The sequence below is a fragment of the Capra hircus genome, chromosome 23 (assembly GCF_001704415.2).
Source record: "Capra hircus breed San Clemente chromosome 23, ASM170441v1, whole genome shotgun sequence".
Taxonomy (NCBI): domain Eukaryota; kingdom Metazoa; phylum Chordata; class Mammalia; order Artiodactyla; family Bovidae; genus Capra; species Capra hircus.
The window spans coordinates 2,572,507-2,596,117 of NC_030830.1; the positions used below are offsets into that span (position 1 = coordinate 2,572,507).

The following is a 23,611-nucleotide window of genomic DNA, read 5'->3' on the forward strand; positions in this document are numbered from 1 at the left end:
TAGTTTATTCTGGGCAAGTGAATAACATAGGCTAATTCACAGTCATACCCTTTAAAAACATGAAGTGACTAAGATTCTATGTTGGGTAGCCTTAAACCACCTGGTTGCATTTTTGTTCCCTAAGAGGAAAGAATTGATTTTGAATCTGTGAAACAGATTCCAGAAGAGTTCTTGGTTCTCTGTTGAAGCCTATTCTTCAGAACCAAGAAAACTAGTTATATCACATTAGGGGCCCAACGGTTATGACCTCATTTAAACTTACTCTGTAAACGCCTTGTCTCCAAATAGTCACGTTGGAGGTTTTGGCTTCAACCTATGAATTTTGGAGGAGACACAACTGAGTCCATCCTAAAGGCCTAACTTAGAACAGTGGTCAGGAGACCTCTTTAGGAAATGGTGATGAACAGAGCAACCTGAAGCCGTGTAAAGGAGTTCTTTGGGTTGAAATGGTACACCTGCTCCAAGCTGCTGCCAGAGTTGCATTAAGTTCTGAGCTGAGAGGGCCAGGTCCTGGAGAGTGGACATACTTGACCTAGGCTGAGGTTTGATCTGGTTCACATACACTACATCCACAGGAAAGGGAAATTTTCAGTGACGGTCATCACTTCACATCCAAAAATAGTCTCACATTTTCCAGGAGGCTTGGCAAACTAGGTAAATACAAATAAAAAGTAAGGATGCTGTGGGCCGAATGCGAATAGAATGCTTCTTACACCCAGTTGCAGCTACGGGACTATTTCCATATTATTAACTTTGTGTGTGTGTGAGAGAGAACTCTGCTATTTACCTTTGAAAACAGTTGCTCACAAAAGTATCCTCCACTGTTTCTTTGCCTCATGGAAACAAGTGCAAAGGAAAGCAAAGATTTGGCATCAGGCTTGGGGAAAAGAAAAAAATAAAGAAGGATTAGATTGTAGGAGTTATTAAAACTATTTGGGGAAACCAAAAGGGCTGATAAAGTGAACTTGGGTTCATCAAAACAGGGAAGTACTTGAGGGCTAACAGGGTACGTCACAGAGACCCAGGCGGTTATAGTGGTTTCCACTGGCCAAACTTGGAACCATTTCAGTCAGTTCAGTTCAGTCACTCAGTCGTGTCTGACTCTTTGTGACCCCATGAATCACAGCACGCCAGGCCTCCCTGTCCATCACCAACTCCCGGAATTCACTCAGACTCATGTCCATCGAGTCAGTGATGCCATCCAGCCATCTCATCCTCTGTCGTCCCCTTCTCCTCCTGCCCCCAATCCCTCCCAGCATCAGCATCAACAAAAATTATGTTGGTTAAAAAAAAAAAGTCCAGAATACTCATAGGATATAAATGGACATTGATTATTCATGGCCCAAATCAATATGACAAGTCCTCCTTATCCTTTAGTAAATGCCGCCTGCATTGCTCACTTGTGTTGACAGCATCATTATGACTATGTCAATTATCAGTGATTTACTTCTTCAAAAGAAGTCCGTGGACCCATGGGAGAGTTTTTAATTATTGATTTACCCAACTCAGTTTTCTCAAAAATATCAATATTTTGTACTGTTGCTAATTTCTGCAAATACATTTCTACTTAAAAATGAATTATGATGGTAATGGAGTATGTAATAATGAATTTTAAAATCCTTAATAATTTTTAAAAACCTGGATTTCATAGTGAAACAAACAACAGAGAAAATGGTGTGGTAAGAATGGCAGCTAATAAATGTAGGAGCCATGATAGAGAATCATCGTTTATAACTGCTGACATAATCAGATTCAGGGAAGGATTGTGTGACTGTTGGGAATAGAAAGTTCATATGGCTTCAGAGTATCATCCTTCAGATTACTTACCAAATACCAAAAGGAAAATGTACAGTTAGATGTCTGAAATGTAGAAATGGAGTGATGCCCCACCCAACCAAGTGATCAAATTTAGCTTTACTAACAGCAGGAAAATCTAAGCTATGTGTCCTTTATAAAGTGTAATAAAGAGGTACACACATCTAACAAAAAATGCATAAGCTGAATCTAATCATAAAGGAAAAAAATCCGACAAATCCAAAAAGAGGAAGGTTCTACAAGATGACTGAGTCCTGACAAAATTCAATGACTTGACTTAAGAAGGAGACTGTGGGGACATCCTTGGTGGTCTAGTGGTTAAGACTCCTTGCTTTCACTGCATGGGGAGCCAGTTCATTCCTGGTTGGGGAAATGAGATCCCTATTGGCCATTGCATGTGTGTGTTAGTCACTCAGTCGTGTTCGACTCTGTGACCCCATGGACTTGAGCCCGCCGGGCTCCTCTGTCACCCTGAATGGGTTGCCGTTTCCTTCTTCCACGGGATCTTCCGCACCCAGGGATTGAACAGATTCTTTACTGTCTGAACCACTGTAGTGCAGCCAAAAAATAAAAATTTAAAATAAAAAGGAGAGTGAGGGAGGCTTTTCTAGAATAAAAAAGAACCGATTATAGCTCATGGTTTGAAAAAAATGATGAGATGGTTATAAAAGGACTTGAGGGGGACAAATGGGGAGATAGATATGAATGTTATTATAAATTATTAATTTTCTTGGATTTGATCATATATTGTGCTTATGTAGGAAAATGATCTTACTTTTCTTTTTTTCTAAATTAAAAAAAGTTTTGGCCATGCCTCCTGGCATACAGTTTCAGTTCAGTTCAGTCGCTCAGTCATATCTGACTCTTTGTGACCCACTGAATCGCAGCACGGCAGGCCTCCATGTCCATCACCAACTTCCGGGGTTTACTCAAACTCATGTCCATCCAGTCGGTGATGCCATCCAGCCATCTCATCCTCTGTTGTCCCCTTCTCCTCCTGCCCCCAATCCCTCCCAGCATCAGGGTCTTTTCCAATGAGTCAGTTCTTCTCATGAGGTGGCCAAAGCACTAGAGTTTCAACTTCAGCATCAGTCCTTCCAAAGAACACCCAGGACTGATCTCCTTTAGGATGGACTGGTTGGATCTCCTTGCAGTCCAAGGGACTCTCAAGAGTCTTCTCCAACACCATAGTTCAAAAGAATTAACTCTTCGGCACTTGGCTTTCTTTGTAGTCCAACTCTCACATCCATACGTGACCACTGGAAAAACCATAGCCTTGACTAGACAGACCTTTGTTGGCAAAGTAATGTCTCTGCTTTTCAATATGCTATCTAGGTTGGTCATAACTTTCCTTCCAAGGAGTAAACGTCTTTTAATTTCATGGCTGCAATCACCATCTGCAGTGATTTTGGAGCCCCCCAAAACAAAGTCTGACACTGTTTCCACTGTTTCCTCATCTATTTGCCATGAAGTGATGGGACCAGATGCCATGATCTTCGTTTTCTGAATGTTGAGCTTTCAGCCAACTTTTTCACTCTCCTCTTTCACTTTCATCAAGAGGCTTTTTAGCTCCTCTTCACTTTCTGCCATAAGGGTGGTGTCATCTGCATATCTGAGGTTATTGATATTTCTCCTGGCAATCTTGATTCCAGCTTGTGCTTCTTCCAGCCCAGTGTTTCTCATGATGTACTCTGCATATAAGTTAAATAAGCAGGGTGACAATATACAGCCTTGACGTACTCCTTTTCCTATTTGGAACCAGTCTGTTGTTCCATGTCCAGTTCTAACTGTTGCTTCCTGACCTGCACACAGGTTTCACAAGAGGCAGGTCAGGTGGTCTGGTATTCCCATCTGTTTCAGGATTTCCCACAGTTTCTTGTGATCCACACAGTCAAAGGCTTTGGCATAGTCAATAAAGCAGAAATAGATGTTTTTCTGAAGCTCTCTTGCTTTTTTGATGATCCCGTGGATGCTGGCAATTTGATCTCTGGTTCCTCAGCCTTTTCTAAAACCAGCTTGAACATCTGGAAGTTCACGGTTCATGTATTGCTAAAGCCTGGCTTGGAGTATTTTGAGCATCTTAACTAGCGTGTGAGATGAGTGCAATTGTGCGGTAGTTTGAGCATTCTTTGGCATTGCCTTTCTTTGGGATTGGAATGAAAACTGACCTTTTCCAGTCCTGTGGCCACTGCTGAGTTTTCCAAATTTGCTGGCATATTGAGTGCAGCACTTTCACAGCATCATCTTTCAGGATTTGAAATAGCTCCACTGGAATTCCATCACCTCCACTAGTTTTGTTCGTAGTGATGCTTTCTAAGGCCCACTTGACTTCACATTCCAGGATGTCTGGCTCTAGGTGAGTTATCACACCATGGTGATTATCTGGGTCGTGAAGCTCTTTTTTGTATACTTCTTCAGTGTATTCTTGCTACCTCTTAAAATCTTCTGCTTCTGTTAGGTCCATACCATTTCTGTCCTTTATCAAGCCCATCTTTGCATGAAATATTCCCTTGGTATCTCTAATTTTCTTGAAGAGATCTCTAGTCTTTCCCGTTCTGTTGTTTTCCTCTTTCTTTGCATTGATCACTGAGGAAGGCTTTCTTATCTCTCCTTGCTATTCTTTGGAACTCTGCATTCAGATGCTTATATCTTTCCTTTTCTCCTTTGCTTTTCACTTCTCTTTTCACAGCTATTTGTAAGGCCTCCCCAGACAGCCAGTTGGCTTTTTTGCATTTCTTTTCCATGGGAATGGTCTTGATCCCTGTCTCCTGTACAATGTCACGAACCTCATTCCATAGTTCATCAGGCACTCTATCAGATCTAGTCCCTTAAATCTATTTCTCACTTCCACTGTATAATCGTATTTGATTTAGGTCATACCTGAATGGTCTAGTGGTTTTCCCCACTTTCTTCAATTTAAGTCTGAATTTGGCAATAAGGAGTTCATGATCTGAGCCACAGTCAGCTCCCGGTCTTGTTTTTGTTGACTGTATAGAGCTTCTCCATCTTTGGCTGCAAAGAATATAATCAATCTGATTTCGGTGTTGACCATCTGGTGATGTCCATGTGTAGAATCTTCTCTTATGTTGTTGGAAGAGGGTGTTTGCTATGACCAGTGTGTTCTCTTGGCAAAACTATTAGCCTTTGCTCTGCTTCATTCTGTACTCCAAGGCCAAATTTGCCTGTTACTCCAAGTGTTTCTTGACTTCCTGCTTCTGCATTCCAGTCCCCTATAATGAAAAGGACATCTTTTTTGGGTGTTAGTTCTAAAAGGTCTTGGAGGTCTTCATAGAACGGTTCAACTTCAGCTTCTTCAGCATTACTGGTTGGGGCATAGGCTTGGATTACCATGATATTGAATGGTTTGCCTTGCAAACGAACAGAGATCATTCTGTCGTTTTTGAGATTGCATCCAAGTACTGCATTTCGGACTCTTGTTGACCATGATGGCATACAGGGGGGTCTTAATTCCTCAACCAAAGATGGAACCCCCACCCCCTACAGTGGAAGCACCAAAGTCTTATTAATCATTGGACTGCCAGAAAAGTTCCCTCAGTTGTCCTTCAGTTCAGTTCAGTTCATTTCAGTCGCTCAGTCGTGTCCAATTCTTTGCGACCCCATGAATCGCAGCACACCAGGCCTCCCTGTCCATCACCAACTCCCGGAGTTCACTCAGACTCGCGTCCATCAAGTCAGTGATGCCATCCAGCCATCTCATCCTTGGTCGTCCCCTTCTTCTCCTGCTCCCAATCCCTCCCTGCATCAAAGTCTTTTCCAGTGAGTCAGCTCTTCGCATGAGGTGGCCAAAGTACTGGAGTTTCAGCTTTAGCATCATTCCTTCCAAAGAAATCCCAGGGTTGATCTCCTTCAGAATAGACTGGTTGGATCTCCTTGCAGTCCAAGGGACTCTCGAGAGTCTTCTCCAACACCACAGTTCAAAAGCATCTATTTTTTGGCGCTCAGCTTTCTTCACAGTCCAACTCTCACATCCATACACGACTACTGGAAAAACCATAGCCTTGACTAGATGGACCTTAGTCGGCAAAGTAATATCTCTGCTTTTGAATATGCTGTCTAGGTTGGTCATAACTTTTCTTCCAAGGAGGAAGCGTCTTTTAATTTCATGGCTGCAGTCACCATCTGCTGTGATTTTGGAGCCCAAAAAATTAAATTCTGACACTGTTTCCACTGTTTCTCCATCTATTTCCCATGGAGTAATGGGACCGGATGCCATGATCTTCGTTTTCTGAATGTTGAGCTTTAAGCCAACTTTTTCACTCTCCTCTTTTACTTTCATCAAGAGGCTTTTTAATTCCTCTTCACTTTCTGCCATAAGGGTGGTGTCATCTGCATATCTGAGGTTATTGATATTTCTCCCAGCAATCTTAATTCCAGCTTGCGTTTCTTCCAGTCTAGCATTTCTCATGATGTACTCTGCATATAAGTTAAATAAGCAGGGTGACAATATACAGCCTTGATGTTCTCCTTTTCCTATTTGGAACCAGTCTGTTGTTCCATGTCCAGTTCTAACTGTTGCTTCCTGACCTGCATACAGGTTTCTCAAGAGGCAGGCCAGGTGGTCTGGTATTCCCATCTGTTTCAGAATTTCCCACAGTTTCTTGTGATCCACACAGTCAAAGGCTTTGGCATAGTCAATAAAGCAGTTGTTCTTAGGAGATGCATAAGTGAAGTCGCTAAGTCGTGTCCAACTCTTTGGGACTCCATGGACTGTAGCCTCAGGCTCCTCCGTCCATGGATTTTTCCAGGCAAGAGTACTGGAGTGGGTTGCCGTATCCTTTTCCAGGGTATCTTCCCGACCCAGGGATCAAACCCGGGGCTTCCGCATTGCAGGCAGACGCTTTACCATCTGAGCCACCAGGGAATCAGTGTGTGGGGCCATGTGTATGGAGAGAGTGAGAGAAAGGCCAAATATTAGCAATTAATAAGCGGAGGATGGCTACGCAAATGCTCATTGTACAATTCTTTAAACTTCCCTGTTGATATAAGCCTTTTTTTTTTTTTTTAATGGCGAGGGGTGGGGGCGGGGGGCATTGTTGATTGGATGATAACGTTCGGGGAAGGCCAAGGGAAAAGGCATACAGAGTGAGTGAAAGTCACTCAGTCCTGTGCGACCCCATGGCCTGTAGCCTGCCAGGCTCCTCTGTCCATGGGATTCTCCAGGCAAGAATATGGAGTGGGCAGCCATGCCCAACTCCAGGGGATCTTCCTGACCCAGGGATCTGACCCAGGGATCGAACCCGTGTCTCCCACACTGCAGGCGGATTCTTTATAGTCTGAGCCCCCAGGGAAGCCAACTCATCCAGAAACCAGGTGAAAACAGCCACTTCAGGAAAAAACCGGAAGAGACCGCTCAAACGCCCCACTTCCCGGGCTGCTTCCCTATTGGCGGCTCCAGTCACGTGGCAGCGTGGCCCCGCCCCTACCCCAGAAGTCCGCGCGCGCGCGCCGCCCTCAGTCTCGCAGCTTCTTCCGGGAGCGCGCACTGGAGGTGGAGGCCATGGAGGCCGAACCTCCTCCGGTTGAGGAGCGCCGGCGGCTGCGGGAGGAGTTGAGCGAGTTCGTGGAGAGCTGCCGCCGGACGCTGGAGGAGGTGACGGCGTCGCTGGGCTGGAGCCTGGACCGGCTGGAGCCCGGGGAGGAGGCGGCGGCGGCCGAGGTGAGAGGCCCGCGGGGCCGTGGGCGGCGGGCAGGGCGCGGCGTCTGCAGGGCCGAGGGGGGCGCGTGGGACTCGGCGCTGTAGCCTCCCGGGCGCTCGCACCGCTCCCGGGGAAGCCGAGGAAGTGCAGTGAGATAAGCGGGCAGGCCTGGGGTGCTGCCGGGCTGCTTGCCGTGTCCTCCGCGCGTGGATTCCGCCTTGGCACCGGGTTCGGGGTCGGGAGAACTGGGGAGTTGATGGGAAACAGTGGAAACAGTGGCAGACTTTATTTTGCGGGGCTCCCAAATCACTGCAGACGGTGACTGCAGCCATGAAATTAAAAGACGCTTGCTCCTTGGAAGAAAAGGTATGACCAACCTGGACAGCATGTTAAAGAGCATAGATGTTACTTTGCCAACAAAGGTCCGTCTAGTCGAGGCTATGGTGTTTCCAGTAGTCATGTATGTATGTGAGAGCTGGACCATAAAGAAGGCTGAGCGCCGAAGAATTGATGCTTTTGAACTGTGGTGTTGGAGAAGACTCTTGAGAGTCCTTTGGACTACAAGGAGATTCAACCAGTTCATCCTAAAGGAAATCAGTCCTGAAGATTCATTGGAAGGACTGGTGTTGAAGCTGAAGCTCGAATACTTTGGTCTCCTGATTCTAAGAACTGACTCATTGGAAAAGACCCTGATGCTGGGAAAGATTGAAGATGGGAGGAGAAGGGGATGACAGAGGATGAGATGGTTGAATGGCATCCCCGACTTAGTGTACATGGTGTGAGTAAACTCTGGGAGGGTGATGGACAGGAATGCCTGATGTGCTGCAGTCCATGGGGTGGCAAAGAGTTGGACACGACTGAGCAGCTGAACTGAACCAGGTTCTGCGTTGGGAGAACTGGGGAATTGCGGGTCGCCTTCCTCTGCCCCAAGATAGTGCACTTCTGGCACTTCTGACAGGGGTGGCAGCATTCTAGGACTGTTAAAGGATTCGGTACCTGCAGCTCTCCTGGACATTAGGATTGCTTTGGAAAGAAATGTAGGCAAGTGTGTTAGGGTCAGCAATCCTGATCTTTAAAAAAAAAAAAAATTTACTTTACTTTGGCTGCGGCAGGTCTTAGTTGGAGGCACGCAAGCTCTTAGTTGCAGCATGTGGGATCTAGTTCCCAAGCCAGGGATCGAACCCGGGCCCCCTGAATTGGGAGCACAGAGTCTTAGCCACGGGGACCACCAGGGAAGTCTCCAGTTGTTGTTTTTTTAATGAGATGAAAGGAAGTGCCCATGGGGCATCATACTTCATGAGGCCTACTATGCTTTGAAGTGAAGTGAAGTCGCTCAGTCGTGTCTGATTCTTTGCGACCCCATGGACTGTAGCCTACCAGGCTCCTCCCTCCATGGGATTCTCCAGGCAAGAGTACTGGAGTGGGTCGCCATTTGCTTTACGGGTTTATAATTTTTTGAAAAACTCTTTCACTGTTTGTTTGGAGGTATAGTTGAAGCTGTGAATTCCGTTGAGCGGAGCCTCCCAGGCCTTTCCACATCACTGTGCTCCCAGCAATGTAGTAAATTTACATTTATTTTATTAGCAGTTAAATAGGTCTTTGTTTATGCCGCTTATTGTACACTACCTCCTTTAATACTCATAATGACCCTGTGAGGTAGGTACCCTCAGCCACCTTTTACAGATGAGAAAACGAACCGAGAGAGGTGAGCATTTGTCCCAGGACTCGTTGTTGTTAAGTGGCAGTCAGGATGTGAACCCAGGCATTCTACCCCTGAGAGTGTGTGCTTCATTGCTTCGCTGCCTCTCTAAAACTCCACGCTAAAATTCCGAAATTCTTGGGAGTTCCGCAGTGGCTGAGACTGCCTTCCAGTGCAGGGGCGTAGGCTCAGTCCCTGGTTAGGGAACTGAGGTCCCACATGCTGTGGGGTGTGGCCAAGAGTTGAGAAATAAAATGGAATTCTCAAATTCTGATCATCAGTTGTGGGTGTGCATCTCATGTTTGCAAAAGCAGCACCTGACATTCAGGAGAGTGACTGGCGTAAACGTCCTGGTGCGTGGCATTGCCAATTCCTAGACCAGGTGCAGTACAGAAAGGCGGTGCATCTTCACTGCTCTGCTGGAATGCTTTCATCCTGTAATTGCGTGAACAGCAGTCAGTCTCTGCCCTCCAATGACTGCTGATGGTGAGGGGGAATACAGAGAGTAGCCGCTGTGTGTTACAAGGTGAAAAAGTCTGTGAAGGGTGAGTCAGGATTGCTGTAGTGCATGCGGGTTATTGTAGGCTGTGGGGGTGGACGGCCACAACTTCCTTTGCAAGGTGAATTCTAAACTGGTGAAAGGAGCTAAATTAGCTAGGTGCAGCACAGAGAAAGCATCAACAGCATGGGTAGAAATCCAGAGATAAGGCTATGCACAGATCAGGAAACCTCTGGAAGTTAAGCATAGCTAAGAGCTTGGGATGTAGGGGAAGAGGGGAATGGTGGTCAGGGGCCAGAGCTTAAAGGTCCTTGTACAACTGTGTTAAAGAATCTATATATACATTTTTTTTTTCTTAATGAGAACGGTAGGGGGAGACATGAAGGTACTTGAAGCCAAAGTGCTGGTTGCTCAGGCAACTAAATTTTAATAAAATTATAACTGCTTATGTTTATTGAAGTGTGGTATTTGCCAGGCCCTGTGTGAATTGCTTTGTGTGTATGAATTCAGGTATAATTTATTTAATCTTCACAGTAGCTCTGTGTGAGTAGTCCTGCTATTAGACCCATTTTACAGGTGAAGAAACAGAGAAAGGAAGGCTCCTGACCTTGACTACGTTCGTACGGTCATTCAGTGGCAGGCCTCGAACGCACTCTGGCTGCTGTGTGGAGGGTGGAGGCAGAGGGAGCAGTTGGCAGGGGCTCTTGTCACCTCGGATGGAGAGGACGGCATCCGGCATGGGCTGGGGCAGGGGCGGGGTTATGTGTAAGGACCTCTGAGTTCCTCAGGGGGAGATGGTCGGTGAGGTTGTCCAGGCAGTGCACGTACGTATATCTTTTAGGAGGTGGGCTTTGAAGGGTTGGAGGGGGACAGAGGCTGTCAGGGGTAAAGAGAACCAGGGAGGTTGTTTCTTAATGTGTACGTACACTCACACGGGAAGTGGGGTGGAGAGGCTTACGGAAGAGGATATAAAAACATTTAATGGGATAGTTATTTCTTGAAAAATGATGGACCTTTTCCTTTGCTTCTCTTTGATCTTTATAGGATGAAGTTGCGATATGCCCTTACGATTCCAATCACCACATGCCTAAATCGTCTTTAGCAAAGCATATGGTGTCTTGTAGATTGAGGAAGCTGGGCTATACCAAAGAGGAAGAGGTACCATATATTTATTATATATATGTGATGCGATTCATGCGTTAATAAATCCTCACAGTATTTGGAAGGTGTAGTGTGAGGTTTTCTGAGAAAATAATAGTCATTTGTGAGGTGCAGTGGGGTTTGCCTCATTTTGCAAATGATTGCAAGAAATGCTTAAATGACACTAAACCTGTTGTTGGTTTATGTCAAATATTAAAGTGGGCATCTCATACTGGAGGACATTAAGATTTACTTTTTTTTTTTTACCGTTTAGGATAAAATGTATAATTCTGACTTTTTCTATGAGAATGCGAATGTACCTTCAATTACTTTGAGTAAGTATTAATATAATTTTTAAATATCTTAGGCTATATGTGTATAGGTATTTATGTTTCATTTTTGAATTATCAGAAGAGTGGGCTTTGTAAGTATCCTGATGATTGATTAAGAAAGGTATTGCTTATAGTGATACTAGTTTACTCAATCTGAGATTTAGAGACCAGGTTTATAATGGACACCAGAAATCCTCTGGAGTGTCCTACAATAGGGCACATGCCTGCCGCCTTGGTTATAACAAAACCTGGCCACACACATATGTTGAAGATAGAGCTGAGGATGGAAGTGTGTTCTGAGTGGTCACCAATTACATAGAGGTTAAAATCTCGGGCTCTAGAATCAGAATGCCTCGTTTAACTAATTCTGTGACCAATAGTTGTGTGGCTTTCAGTAAGGTAATTAACCAATTTTTTGCCTAAATTTCTTTGTAAAATAGGAATGATGCTAATAACACCTGTAAGGAGGATTAAATATCACATATGTAATATGGTTAGAATACTGCCTGACACTTAGCTGGGATTCACGAAATGTTAGATATTACATTGGTTGCTAAAATTTGCGGCAGCAACTGCTGCGTGCTTGATTATATTAAGTGTTTTCTGAACTGCTCGAAGTCTGGTTGCCTATTGGATTCTGGTGGATCAGAAAGAATTCTGCATTCAGATTACCTCAGCAGCAAGGTGAGTTGTTAAGATTCTGGATTCTCAGTGTGCCCAGAGAGCTTGGATTATTGGAACCTAGTTAATAATTCCATTGTGGACATTGATGATTCATATTGTGTTTATGGATTTTTTTTTTTTTTTGGCAGATAAGGACTCACAATTCCAGATAATTAAACAAGCTAGAGCTGCAGTTGGAAACGATGGTGATTATTATAATCAAAGTAAGTGGCATCATAGTTTGAGCTAATTAGTTAGACTGTTTTTCTTCCATAGCGTGTATCACTAATTTTCAAGAGAAATCTTGTAAAAACAGTTACATGGAATAGGTTAAGCTTTCCATCTGACATTAGACTAAGTACTTGGTGTCAAATAAATGCCCGAGTAGACCGTCTCACCCTGAGATTTCCTCTCTCGTGAGCACTGTTGTTGTTAGTTTAGTTGCCCAGTCGTGTCTGACTCTTTGAGACTGTGTGGGTTCTGGCCTGCCGGGCTCCTCTGTCCATGAGATTTCACAGGCAAGAATCCTGGAGTGGGTTGCCGTTTGCTTCTCCAGGGGATCTTCCTGACCCAGGCATTGAACCCCCATGTCCTGCATTGCACGCAGGTTCTTTTCCACCGAGCCCCCTGGGAAGCCCCTCTCGAGAATTAGCTCAATGTTACATGTCAGGATGTTGAAGTGCAGCATCCTTACACCCCTGCGCCTCGCAGTGAAGCACGGACAGTGTTAGACGTACAGTTTCAGAGGGTTGTGGGTACGTGGTGCCCAGCTTTGGAAGCTGGGGTAAGAGATGCTACCTGGGACTTCACTTTAGCAGAGACAAGCTTAGAATTTTAAGTTTCAGCTTTTAGGAAATCGGAAGAAAACTTCATCCTTCAAAATCATAGAAGTAAATGGGTAAATGGAATTAATAGATTTCTGACTCTAGGTAGAACATCCAGCCAAACCCTGACTGGCTCCTTTGATAAAGGTTCTCAGTTGTCTTTGAGCTTTCTGAAGGTACCTTTCTCTGAATACCTAACCTTTTTCTCCCTTGTTGATGTTTAAGGTCGTGACCCTGTTGTTGTAAGCCAGTATCTGGACTCAATTTCTCCCTCGATCGCATTGTGGCTTTGAAAGGAAGAAGTCTGTTAGTCTCAGTGTATTGGTAGCAGCCAGAAGCATGTTTCTTGTGTTTGCTGTTTTGAAGGATCCATGTAGTTCCGGGTGTTAGTCTTTGAGAGGGATGTTTGACTCTCATCTTACTCAAAGAGATACTGAGCTGTGGTCGGTTAAGCCTTTTTTGGCCATCATTCAGTTAAGACCCAGTTAAAAAGTAGAGGATTTTGTTTGTGTGTTTTGGGAAAAGTTACTAGTTTTAACTTTATTTGACCTTAGCTAGTGAGATTTACTAAATTTATTTTATCTACTCCAGCATCTGTTTTTTTCAGATAAGGAAATAAACCCTGTCCAGCAGAGGTGATAAAAGAAATTCTGGGGTGCTTGTTCTAAAGTTCCTCAATACTTTGCTATTTTAGAAGAGATTCGTTTTGTTTTGTTTTTTTCCAAAGCTCTCTTGTGTATTTCATTTCTCTTTGACATCATAGTTGTGATAGGTTAGACAAGTATTTTCTCTTCCATATTAGGTGAAGAAATAGAGGAACACAGAAGTGAGTTAACGCTTTTGTGCTTTAACATAAGCTGGATTGAAAACCTAGCTCTGAATTTTGCGAATTTGAACGTTGAATTTCGTTCTTTACAAAAGCAAACAGTTACTTTAAATGAATAGTTCTTTCAGTAGATAAAAGGAACTTTGATTTTGGATTTTTGTACTGTGTTAATATTTAATTGTTAAGGACAATTTGTTATATCATCTGTAATCCTCTTTTTAAAACTTTTTTTCATCTTACGTACAGCTCTGCAATTTCTCAATAGAGATTATTTTTTTGTGGCCCATTTATGTCTTACACATTTAAAACTTTTTACCCCAGGACAAAAATCTCTTTAATATCTTATTGATGTTTACTTTGAAGGAATGACTAACATGAACAGCTTTACATTTTCCGTATAACTAATATTTTGTTGGTAATGTACTAAAATTTTAAGTTTCTTATATTTTCATTTCATTGGTCATATCAGGCCCAAACTCAAGGTATAGAATTCTCAACCTGCTAATCTTTGTCAAAGCTTGAACAGCCATTAGATCTACTTATTTACTTTCAGATGTAGTTATGTTGGAATAAACAATCATTTTATATTTGATCTTTTTCCTTCAATATTAAAAATTCAAGTTGCCGTACTTGAATTCCATGACATCTGTGTGGCTGGTGGCCATGATTTGAACATGAGTGTACTGGGCTAAAGCATCCTAAAGAGATGGGAGATGATGGTTCTAACCCTGATCTTTTCCTCCCACTTGTGAGACTTCAGTGGATCATTTTACCTGTAAGGGCCTCATTTCTGCATCTCATGTTAGGAAATTGACTTGGTATGAATTCTTCACAAAATTCTGAATCCGTATCTTTGACACAAGTTAATATTTAATATTGTTAAATATATTATTATTTAATGTTAACATTATTGATGTTTAATATTGTATTTTACACATTTGAGATGGCATGTGATGGCCACAAGGGCTAACAGAAGAATGAGAGTTCCGGTTACTGGGAAAGTAGAATGGAGTTTCAGTTTGGGGTGGTGGCAGAGTTCTGGAGGTCGGCACAGCTGATGGTGCACAGTAGTGAGGATGTGCTGACTGCCGCTGAACTCTCCACCCAAAAAGGGGTCAAATGGTAGATTCCATGTTGTGTCTATTTTATGGCAATTTTTAAAAACTATTCTTAAAAAAGTACGTAGAGGGTCACAGTTAGTATGATGACAGCTCATTCAGATAGATCTCCAAATCATATAGAAACTTGCATCTGAACTTTTTACGTTTTGTGGAAATGTGAGCTTCTTTAAGTGTGTTTATCCATTTTTTTCTTTTACCAGAAATATCTATGTTCTGAATGATTTGAATGCCGTTTGTTGTTTAACTTTTCCTGTACTTTTTCTTTTTCAGTAATTGGGGTGAGTATAAAGAGGAATTAGGAACCTGAATGTACTCCTTATTTAAAGATATGCAGTATCCTTTTTGCAAATGATATCCTTTTAAAAGTATCATTCAAATTTCTAAACTTTATCTTAATCGCTGTCAAAACATTATAGTGGTGACTTGGAATTTTAGTTGAATTTCAAAGAATTTAAGTATCAGTCTTAACCAGACAGAAATTTTAAGATGAATAAAGAAAACTCCAAAATATTTTAAGGAGGAAGTTATACTTCTTTGTTTACAAAGAACAGGCAAAGGTTTGTGTGGAACGTGTTTTAAAATACATCAGTATTCTTTTCATCTTTGTATTTTTCTTCCAAACTGTGTAGCCTATAATCAGATAAATTAGGTTTATCAAAGCTGACTCACTTTCGTATTACAAAATGAAGTGCTGAAAATCTGGCTGCATAGAGGGGCTTCTCCTAGTGTTTGCCAGAATTAGAGTAAGAGGGATTGACAGTGGGGAACCCTTCCTCCCCGCTAATTCAGAACCTTTTACTAGTACAGATTGGTATCCGTCACTGTTACTTCAAGACTCCGATTCAGGGTAGCTCTCCTCGGAATTTATAGGCCTGTAAAGTCATCTCTTTTCTCGCGTTGTTATCCTTAGTTCATGGCGTGTTCTCATTTGAATTTTTGTTGTGCCACTTTATAAGCACTTGAGAAGAGCTACTGATTTTATATTATCCTGTGAACCTGAGTGATTACTTTAGGGTAACCCAGCAAACATTAAAAGGATTCCTTTAGTAGCTGGTGTTCTTTGTTTGTATTCATGGATAATGAAGTCTAGAAAGAATCTTTTTAAATTGCTTATTTACAGTTACAATAATTTTTTATTTCTTTGAGAAAAATTGAATCTCAAAAATTTTCTTCAATCTTTAATACATCATATCAAGGTATTGTATTTACTTTTTTTCATTAATGAGCAGATTATAGAAAGTTCTATGATTGGGGGGGTGGGGCGCTTGCTGTTGATAACTTTTTTCAGTTTGGTGAAGCCAAGATGCTGCTGCTTCTGAAAATTAAAAGAAGCTTTAGTCTCTGTCTTTCTCTGATCTGAGGAAGTTTGGGATTTCTGCCCCTTGGTCTGTAGCTCTAAGTCACTGCCCAAATGGGATATATTTTGACTGAAACATATCGCTTGGTGTCTCATAAATATGTTTTAACACATTTTTCGTATTTCTGTAATTTATTTTCAAGGGGGCTGTAATGTGTATTTCCTATTAAAATCATTTTCCTTCACCTTCTGTGGGGAAAAGCATATATAGAGAAAATTGATATCTACTTTTACAGTATGGGGAGCCTTTTAAAAGTTTGTTTTTTTTTTCCAATGGGCAAATTGTCTCACGGTTATTACTGTCTGCCTTCATGGGATCTGTCTTAACGCTGTCGGGGAGAATAGCCAACATCCACGTCCATCCTTTCTGTGGATGCAGCGTTCAGGACAGAGTCAGTGTCACGCAGGTGGCTGTTCTGTATGTTTAGGGACTGTTGAAAGCAAGTGACTTGTGTTAATTAAACGTCACAGTATTACCGTGCATGTTTAAAGATAAGTATAGATTGTAAATCCACAGAGCTTCATGTATTATTTATCCTTGTGATCTTATTTTTACTCTAGGGGTGTATTCTTCATTGCCTGTTGAAGTTCCTCTGAATCACAAACGGTTTGTTTGTGATCTCACTCAAGCCGATCGTCTTGCCCTCTATGATTTTGTAGTCGAGGAAACAAAGAAAAAACGCTCAGATTCTCAAATTATCGAAAATGACAGCGATCTCTTTGTAGACTTGGCGGCCAAAGTCAATCAAGGTTTGAGATGAATATCTTAGTTTTCTATTTCTTAATTGTCATTTCCTCCTTATAAGTGTTATTAAGATGATTTGCAGGCCATTTTGAGTTGAAATAGGATGGTTTTGTATCATCTGATATTAACATATATGTTAAGGTGTTTACTTAGTACTTGAAATTTTGTTCTCTGGTTGTTACAGTAAGCATACCTTTCTTGCATAAGAATGTTACTTAGAACTGGGCTGTTACTTTAATCTCTGTACTTAAAACACTCTCTGTTCAACTAATGGCTAGAGAAAAGGAGTGATGTGAAATAGTCCATTTGTACAACATAAAAAAGTGCTGCATTAAAATGTGGTAAGATATCAGATGACCACGGTGTTCCTTTCCTCTAATTCTTAAGAGTTTACAGTTTCTGATGATGTAATAATTTTATTTTGGTCTTTTATTAGATAATAGTCGAAAAAGTCCAAAATCTTACCTTGAAATCCTGGCAGAAGTGAGAGATTACAAAAGAAGACGCCAGTCCTATAGAGCTAAGAACGTTCACATAACCAAGAAGTCATACACCGAGGTGAGTTCTGCGTGATTTTGTAGAGCCTTGCTGAACGCAGAGGTTTCCCTCCTCAGTCATCGCCTGCCCCGTGGTTCCCACAGTTGCCTAGAGGCTCCCTGGGAGCACGAGGCTCCACTGTGGCCACATCTGATTTGTATTTGCTCCATCGCATTCAGACCCAGCCTTCACCAGGCACAGGCTCTTCAGGGCACAAAGACCTTACGTAAAGAGGTTGTGCAGTCTTACAAAAATATTGCTTTTGAGAAAGTGATAACTGCGTCATGATAAGAACATAGATTTTGGCTGTAGACAGACCCAAGCTTGAGTTTTGATGCTGCAATTTATCACTGTCTCTTTGACCTGGGCAAGTGATTTGGGCTTTTTAAGATTGAAATTTTTTTCATTTTATACTAATACAGACTTTGTAGGGTTATCGTGAGAAGTAATGGAAATAATGCTTATGGACAAAGGAATTTTCAATAAATAGCTTTTATTGGCAGAAACTTTAGTGTCCTTTTATGTACTCTACTAAACATTTTGGCTTAAGTGTTTTGGTATAAATTATTTGTAACTTACAGTATTACGTATATAATAAAATTTAAGTGCATTGCTGCTGCTACTGCTGCTAAGTCGCCTCAGTCGTGTCTGACTCTGTGCGACCCCATAGACGGCAGCCCACCAGGCTCTGCCGTCCCTGGGATTCTCCAGGCAAGACCACTGGAGTGGGTTGCCATTTCCTTCTCCAGTGCATGAAAGTGACAAGTGAAAGTGAAGTCGCTCAGTCGTGTCCTACTGTTCGTGACCCCATGGACTGCAGCCTACCAGGCTCCTCCGTCCATGGGATTTTCCAGGCAAAAGTACTGGAGTGGGGTGCCATCGCCTTCTCCGTTAAGTCCATTAATTTGTGATTTAATTGCTAAGTTATGTCCCTGACTCTTCGACCCCATGACCTGTGGCCCACCAGGCTCCTCTGTCCATGGTATTTCTCAGGCAAGGATACTGGATTGCCATTTTCTCCTCCAGGGCATCTTCCCAACCCAAGGAATGAACCCCATCTCCTGCACTGGCAGGTGGATTCTCTACCACCGAACCACCAGGGAATCCTGTTATCTGCATGTGATCTCTGTTTATTTTACACCCACTCACTCCCTCTCTCCTCCTGCCCCAACCGTCGGTGGTTTGGGAGCAGATCCTGGATGTCCTTCATCTGTGAAAACGTCCGTGTGTTCCACCCTTTCAGTGGTTTATCGTGTCTCAGTGACCTCCAGCATACAGATGAGCTGCACTACGTCAGACAGTACACAGGACTCGCTTGTGTGTGTCCTTCTCCCAGATCACCCAGGGTTGACCTCGTGGCCCGTCCTGCGTCCTCTGTCTTTCTGTGCGTGATTTCTACTCTTCAGGCCGAGTTAACACGTGTCATGATCGTGTGCCCCTGAATCCTCAGTGTGTCTCCTGTTTGTGTTTCCTAGACTGCACACCTCCCACAGTCCACCGTATCGTAGCTCTCAGGAAACGTGTAATTGATGGCAGTGCCATCTGCTCGTTTCTCGAGCAGCTTCCTTACCTGGCAGTTGGGTCCTCCCCGCCCGCAGGTGATCCGGGATGTGATCAACGTGCACATGGAGGAGCTGAGCAGCCACTGGCAGGAGGAGCAGGAGAAGGAGGCGGACGGGGCGGACAAGTATGTCGCCGTGTCGTCGGTGGGAGCGGCCCTCTGTCAAGTCTGTTGCCTGTCGCTGTTGAGCTGGGTTTGAGCACCTCCAGGACCAGTCATAGCACACTGATTCATCCGGAGGCTTCCTCCTCTTCCTGTGCCCACAGTCATGAGACAGACCATGCGGAGCTGGGTTTCTTTGCCTGCCCTCTTACTGGAGTGCAGGATTATGCATATTTATTTGGTCTCTGCTATAGAATGTTGGGCTCGAGGCTGGTCTTTCATGGAGACCAGTGGTTGAAACTAGCTGACGACCATTCTTTCTGTCTCAGGAGTGAAGAAAGACGATCGGCCTCAGTGGACTCGAGGCAGTCCGGGGGCAGCCACCTGGACGGCGAGTGTTCACGGCATAGACGGGACCGAAGTCGGAGCCCACACAGACGGAAAAGAAACAAGGACAAGGACAGAAGCTGGGGCTCCAGGAGAAGGAAGGAGAGGTGAGCCTGGCGGCGCGGCGCTCGTTGCCGAGCTGTTGCTTCTGACATGTGGACAGTCCTTCCGTCACAGGCCATGTTGAGAAGATGGAGCGTCAGCACCGCGAGGTCGGGGAGCAAACAGCCTGTGAAGGTCCTTCACGTGTGTCCTGTTTCAGGGCGGCTGTCCACAGCTCTGCGGGCGTGGCTCGGTCTGCCTGCTCAGGCCTGGTTTCCCTTCGTTATTAACTGCTTCTCAGCAAGACACAGGAAAGGACTGTCTGGGCAGAAGGATAGCTGCATCACAGAGGTGTTTGCCTGGGTCTTCCTTCCGTCCCTCAGTGTCTGCCCTCTGCTTCCTGTTTTCCTGCTGCTGTTCTCTCCTTCTCTTGCTAATCCCGCAGATAAAGAGCGTTACTAAGTCAGGAAGGCCCAGGCTTTATGGCACTCAGCTCAGCCTTGTTGGGATTCCTGGTAGAGGTTTGATCATTGGGGAGATATAAAGTGACACTGAGATAATACAGGTTGGCGGAGGTCTGTTCGTGTGTTCCAGCCGCTTAGTGGGCCTCCGCCTGGACCTTAGCTTGGCCAGGTCTGCCCCTGGACTCATCTGTTTTCCACTCTGCTCCTCTGGCCCCTCACGCCTGTCCTGGTTGCTAATGACTGGCATCTGTCCACCTAAGCCGGAACGCGAGGCCTTGCTAGCCGCTGTCCCGCTCCTCGCCGTCTGGGCTGGCTGTCATCAGTCCTGCGTGACGGGGCCCCTCTCGCGCTCCCCGCCCCTCCGCCCTGAGCGCTGTCCTCTGGGAGTTTTCCTGGTTGTTCTGTCTCTACGTTGGTGCCGTATGGACCTGTCCCTCCCCAGCTGCTGGAGTGAGCCTTCGCTTTTCAGAGCCCCTCAGCAGCCGCATTCTCGTGGCTCACAGCGGCTCTCAAGGCCTCACTGTGTGCTTTGCCGCAACCCCGTGGTTCCGTAGCGTCTGCCCCAGCCAGCCCGGGCCACGCACCGTTCCCTGTCCCCGCTGTGCCTCATCCGTGCCCGTCCACCGCCTGTTCTGCTGCCTCTCTGCTGTTTTAAACTCCTCCTCTGCCTTTAAGATGCAGCTTAGTCATTCCCGTGAAGCTTTTTTTTCCCCATCTGTGCCACTCTACCCAGCACGTGCGTTTCATTGACCTTAAGTTATTTTTCTCCGTACTAGACTAAGCTCATTGCAGGCAGGTCTGGGTCTTGTTTAGTCTCATTTACACAGTGCTTGTCTAAAAGTAAGCTCTTATGTGGTATCTCTCCAGGATCAGTGGTGATCAGGAGTCAGGCTTTTTGGTTTAGTAATTCTGCTCATCTTGTTATCATTCAGTTTGTAGGTTTAAAGCTAGCTATGAGTTCAAACTGTGAAGTAGTTTCTTGGTAATCCCTTTTGATTCATTTACTGAAGGATAACCTCTGGTCATCACACATCGACTCTTGATCAGCTGTCGGAAGTTGTGTTCTCTCCCTCTTTTTCTGGTTTCTTAGTTCTTCCTCCTCCTGAGTAATTTTTGACATGTCCAATCAGTCCCTATTGACTGATACACATTAAATAGTCTAAAAACCCAAACATGGATGATTTCCTTCAGTGAGGATAAGCTGAGTGTCAGCAGGAAGTATTCTTTGAGACCCCCCTGAGGTGGGATGACCTGCAGGGAGCTGAGCTGGGAGCCGGGATGCGGAGCTCAGACAGAACTCTGAGTTCCTCCTGTGACTCCAGAGTCCTGTTTGAAGTGAACTCTCAGGTCATCCACCTTGTACATATATTCAGAGCATAATTCCAAAGTGCAGCTTTAAAAAAAAAAATCCATTTCCTGTATCCTCATCTCAGTTTTGTCCTGTATTTTTAGTGATGCTTTTTTTTTCTTTATTCTTTAAAAAAAAACTGAAACACTGTTCTGTTTTAAATGCATGTTTGAACTTGCTCTGGTTTATATCTGATGTATGTACATTGCTGTGAGTTATTATTTTAAAGCTTTGATCATTTTTTTTCACCCCTTTCGTTTCAGGGATGGGGAAAGACATCACAGTCACAAAAGAAGGAAGCAAAAAATGTAGAGCGGAGTGTCTGTGCACATGGTAATTAGGCCTGGGCCCCAGAAACCAGTATGCTGGCGTCTGCCATTGCCTTCAGTAGGAGCACGTGCTTCTGTCAGCCGTTCCGTGCTCATATCCTCATTTTTCAATAAACGCCTCTCAAACCACAAGAACGTGATGATGCTCTCAGGCTTGGTTTTCCTAGTTGATCGCCTTCTGTTGCTGATTGTGTTTCATTATTTTTTTTTTTTTTTTTTACAATTTATGTATCAAAAAATTCTTTAAAGTAAATATTTAAGCTGTGTAACTAATACATAAATGCATTCTTACTGTGAAAAAAGCTTACAGATAAGGCTAAACAACCCCTGGCGCACCACCTGCGTTGGCCCCACCTGCAGCCCCCTCGGGGTAACCACTGGTGAACTGTAACAGGAAGAGAACCCAGACACTCCTCAGAAGAGGAAGGGCGGAGTTGTGCTGCAGCAGCATGTCGGGCCTGAAGAAACACACCGTGTCACCGTGCGTAGATCTAGGAAGCACGATCTAAATGAAGGAGCAGGTTTCAGAAACACACCCGGGCTCGCTCTGTGTGAGAACAGCAGTGCGCGTTTCCTGTGACTACTTCTATGCGTATTAGTCGCTCATTTGTGTCTGACTCCTGTGACCCTATGGTTTGAAGCCCGCCAGGCTCCTCTGTCCACGGGGATTCTCCAGGCAACAGTACTGGAGTGGGTTGCCATTCCCTTCTCCAGGGGAACTTCTCAGCCCAGGGATTGAACCCGGATCTCCTGCATTGGCAGGCAGATATTTTTACCATTTGGCCGCCCTATATGTACGTAAATATATTTTTAAAGATTCAGAAGAACTTCCAAATTCAACAGTGGTTACTTGGGGGAGGAGATATAAGTGGGAGAAAGGATGGAAACCAGGATTGGAAGGTGGTCAGAGGGAAGTTTACCTTTATCCATAATTAATTTTAATTATTCATGTTAATTTTTTAATGTATTTGTGTTTCACTTGTTAATTAAAAATACATTGTCCTTTTTTTTTGTAAATCAGCTTTATTGAGGAACTGTTTACATACAATGAAATTCATTTTAAGTGTACATTTCATTAAGTTTTGATAGACTTATACCCACCCCCCCCCCCCCCATGTAACCTTCATCTCAATCAAAATAGAGAACGTTTCTGTCTCCCTCAGGTTCCCTTAGAGCCCTTTTCCCAGTCGGTTTGTCCACCAGCAGCCCTAGACAGACACAGCTCTGGTTTTTGTTGCTGTTGATTAGAAACATCTTTCCCAGGATTCATATAAACGGAATGCTCCTGCTCACTTCTAGCTGCCTCTGCACAGGTCGGTCTGAGTTGTGGGTCAGTAGCCTGACCTAATTGTGCTGTATGCTGGATCATTCAGGTGAAAGTTTGGCCTGAAATGGTAAACCTCTCGTATGTGAAGAGGAGTGTCTTGAATCCAGGGAACCCAGGTTAAAGATTCCCCAGTGATTTCCACATAGAAATAAAACCTTGATCATTTGAGTCTGTAATGGACAAAACCAGGAAGGTTGACTGTGTTCAGATCCGATTGGCTACTGGGCTTCCAGTGTGAAAGAAGCACTCTGACTTACAAGGAGGGAATCACCTTAGCAGTATGAAGCCCTGTGAGTGCCATTGTATGTAATTTCTCAGTGTGTAAAACTCACATTTAAAAGTCTTCAAAGACTTGGAAGTTGCCATAATTTTGAGCTGTATGAAGTTTCTACCTTTGTAGGTCAGATCCATTTGATCAAGTTTCATGTAATGTAACAGTTTATAATACTGTTTTTTATTACGATTTCAGTGACTTTACTAACTGGAAGACAGTTTACTGAAGGGTAAACCTGAAAGATGTATTTAGCCTTTTAGTGTGAGAGATGCGGGGGGGAAATAGGGTAGTGTGTGTGTTTTAAGGGATTGCCAGACTCGCTGTGTGCAAGAAATTGCCAAGTGTTTATTCAGGTGACTGTTCATGAGGTGTATCAGTCTAATCTACTTGTCTTTGGTTTTAGTATCAAGATAATGATGGCTGGGAAAGTTTTCTTTCTCATTTGGGATTGTGAAAAATTGGTATCATTCCTCCTTTGGTGTTGGCTAGAATTTATAAGTGAGTTGAGTTCAGTCACTCAGTCGTGTCTGACTCTTTGCAACCCCATGAATCGCAGCATGCC

General features: G+C 43.8%; 1 protein-coding gene across 1 annotated transcript; it reads left to right on the forward strand.

Moving 5' to 3' along the window:
* On the forward strand, positions 7,281 to 21,588 carry SNRNP48 (small nuclear ribonucleoprotein U11/U12 subunit 48). Its single transcript, XM_018038787.1, has 9 exons — positions 7,281 to 7,492; positions 10,715 to 10,828; positions 11,085 to 11,145; positions 11,955 to 12,029; positions 16,495 to 16,683; positions 17,115 to 17,236; positions 18,814 to 18,902; positions 19,208 to 19,372; positions 21,383 to 21,588. The coding sequence occupies exons 1-9, from the start codon at positions 7,334 to 7,336 to the stop codon at positions 21,429 to 21,431; spliced, it is 1,023 nt and encodes a 340-aa protein (XP_017894276.1). The 5' UTR covers positions 7,281 to 7,333; the 3' UTR covers positions 21,432 to 21,588.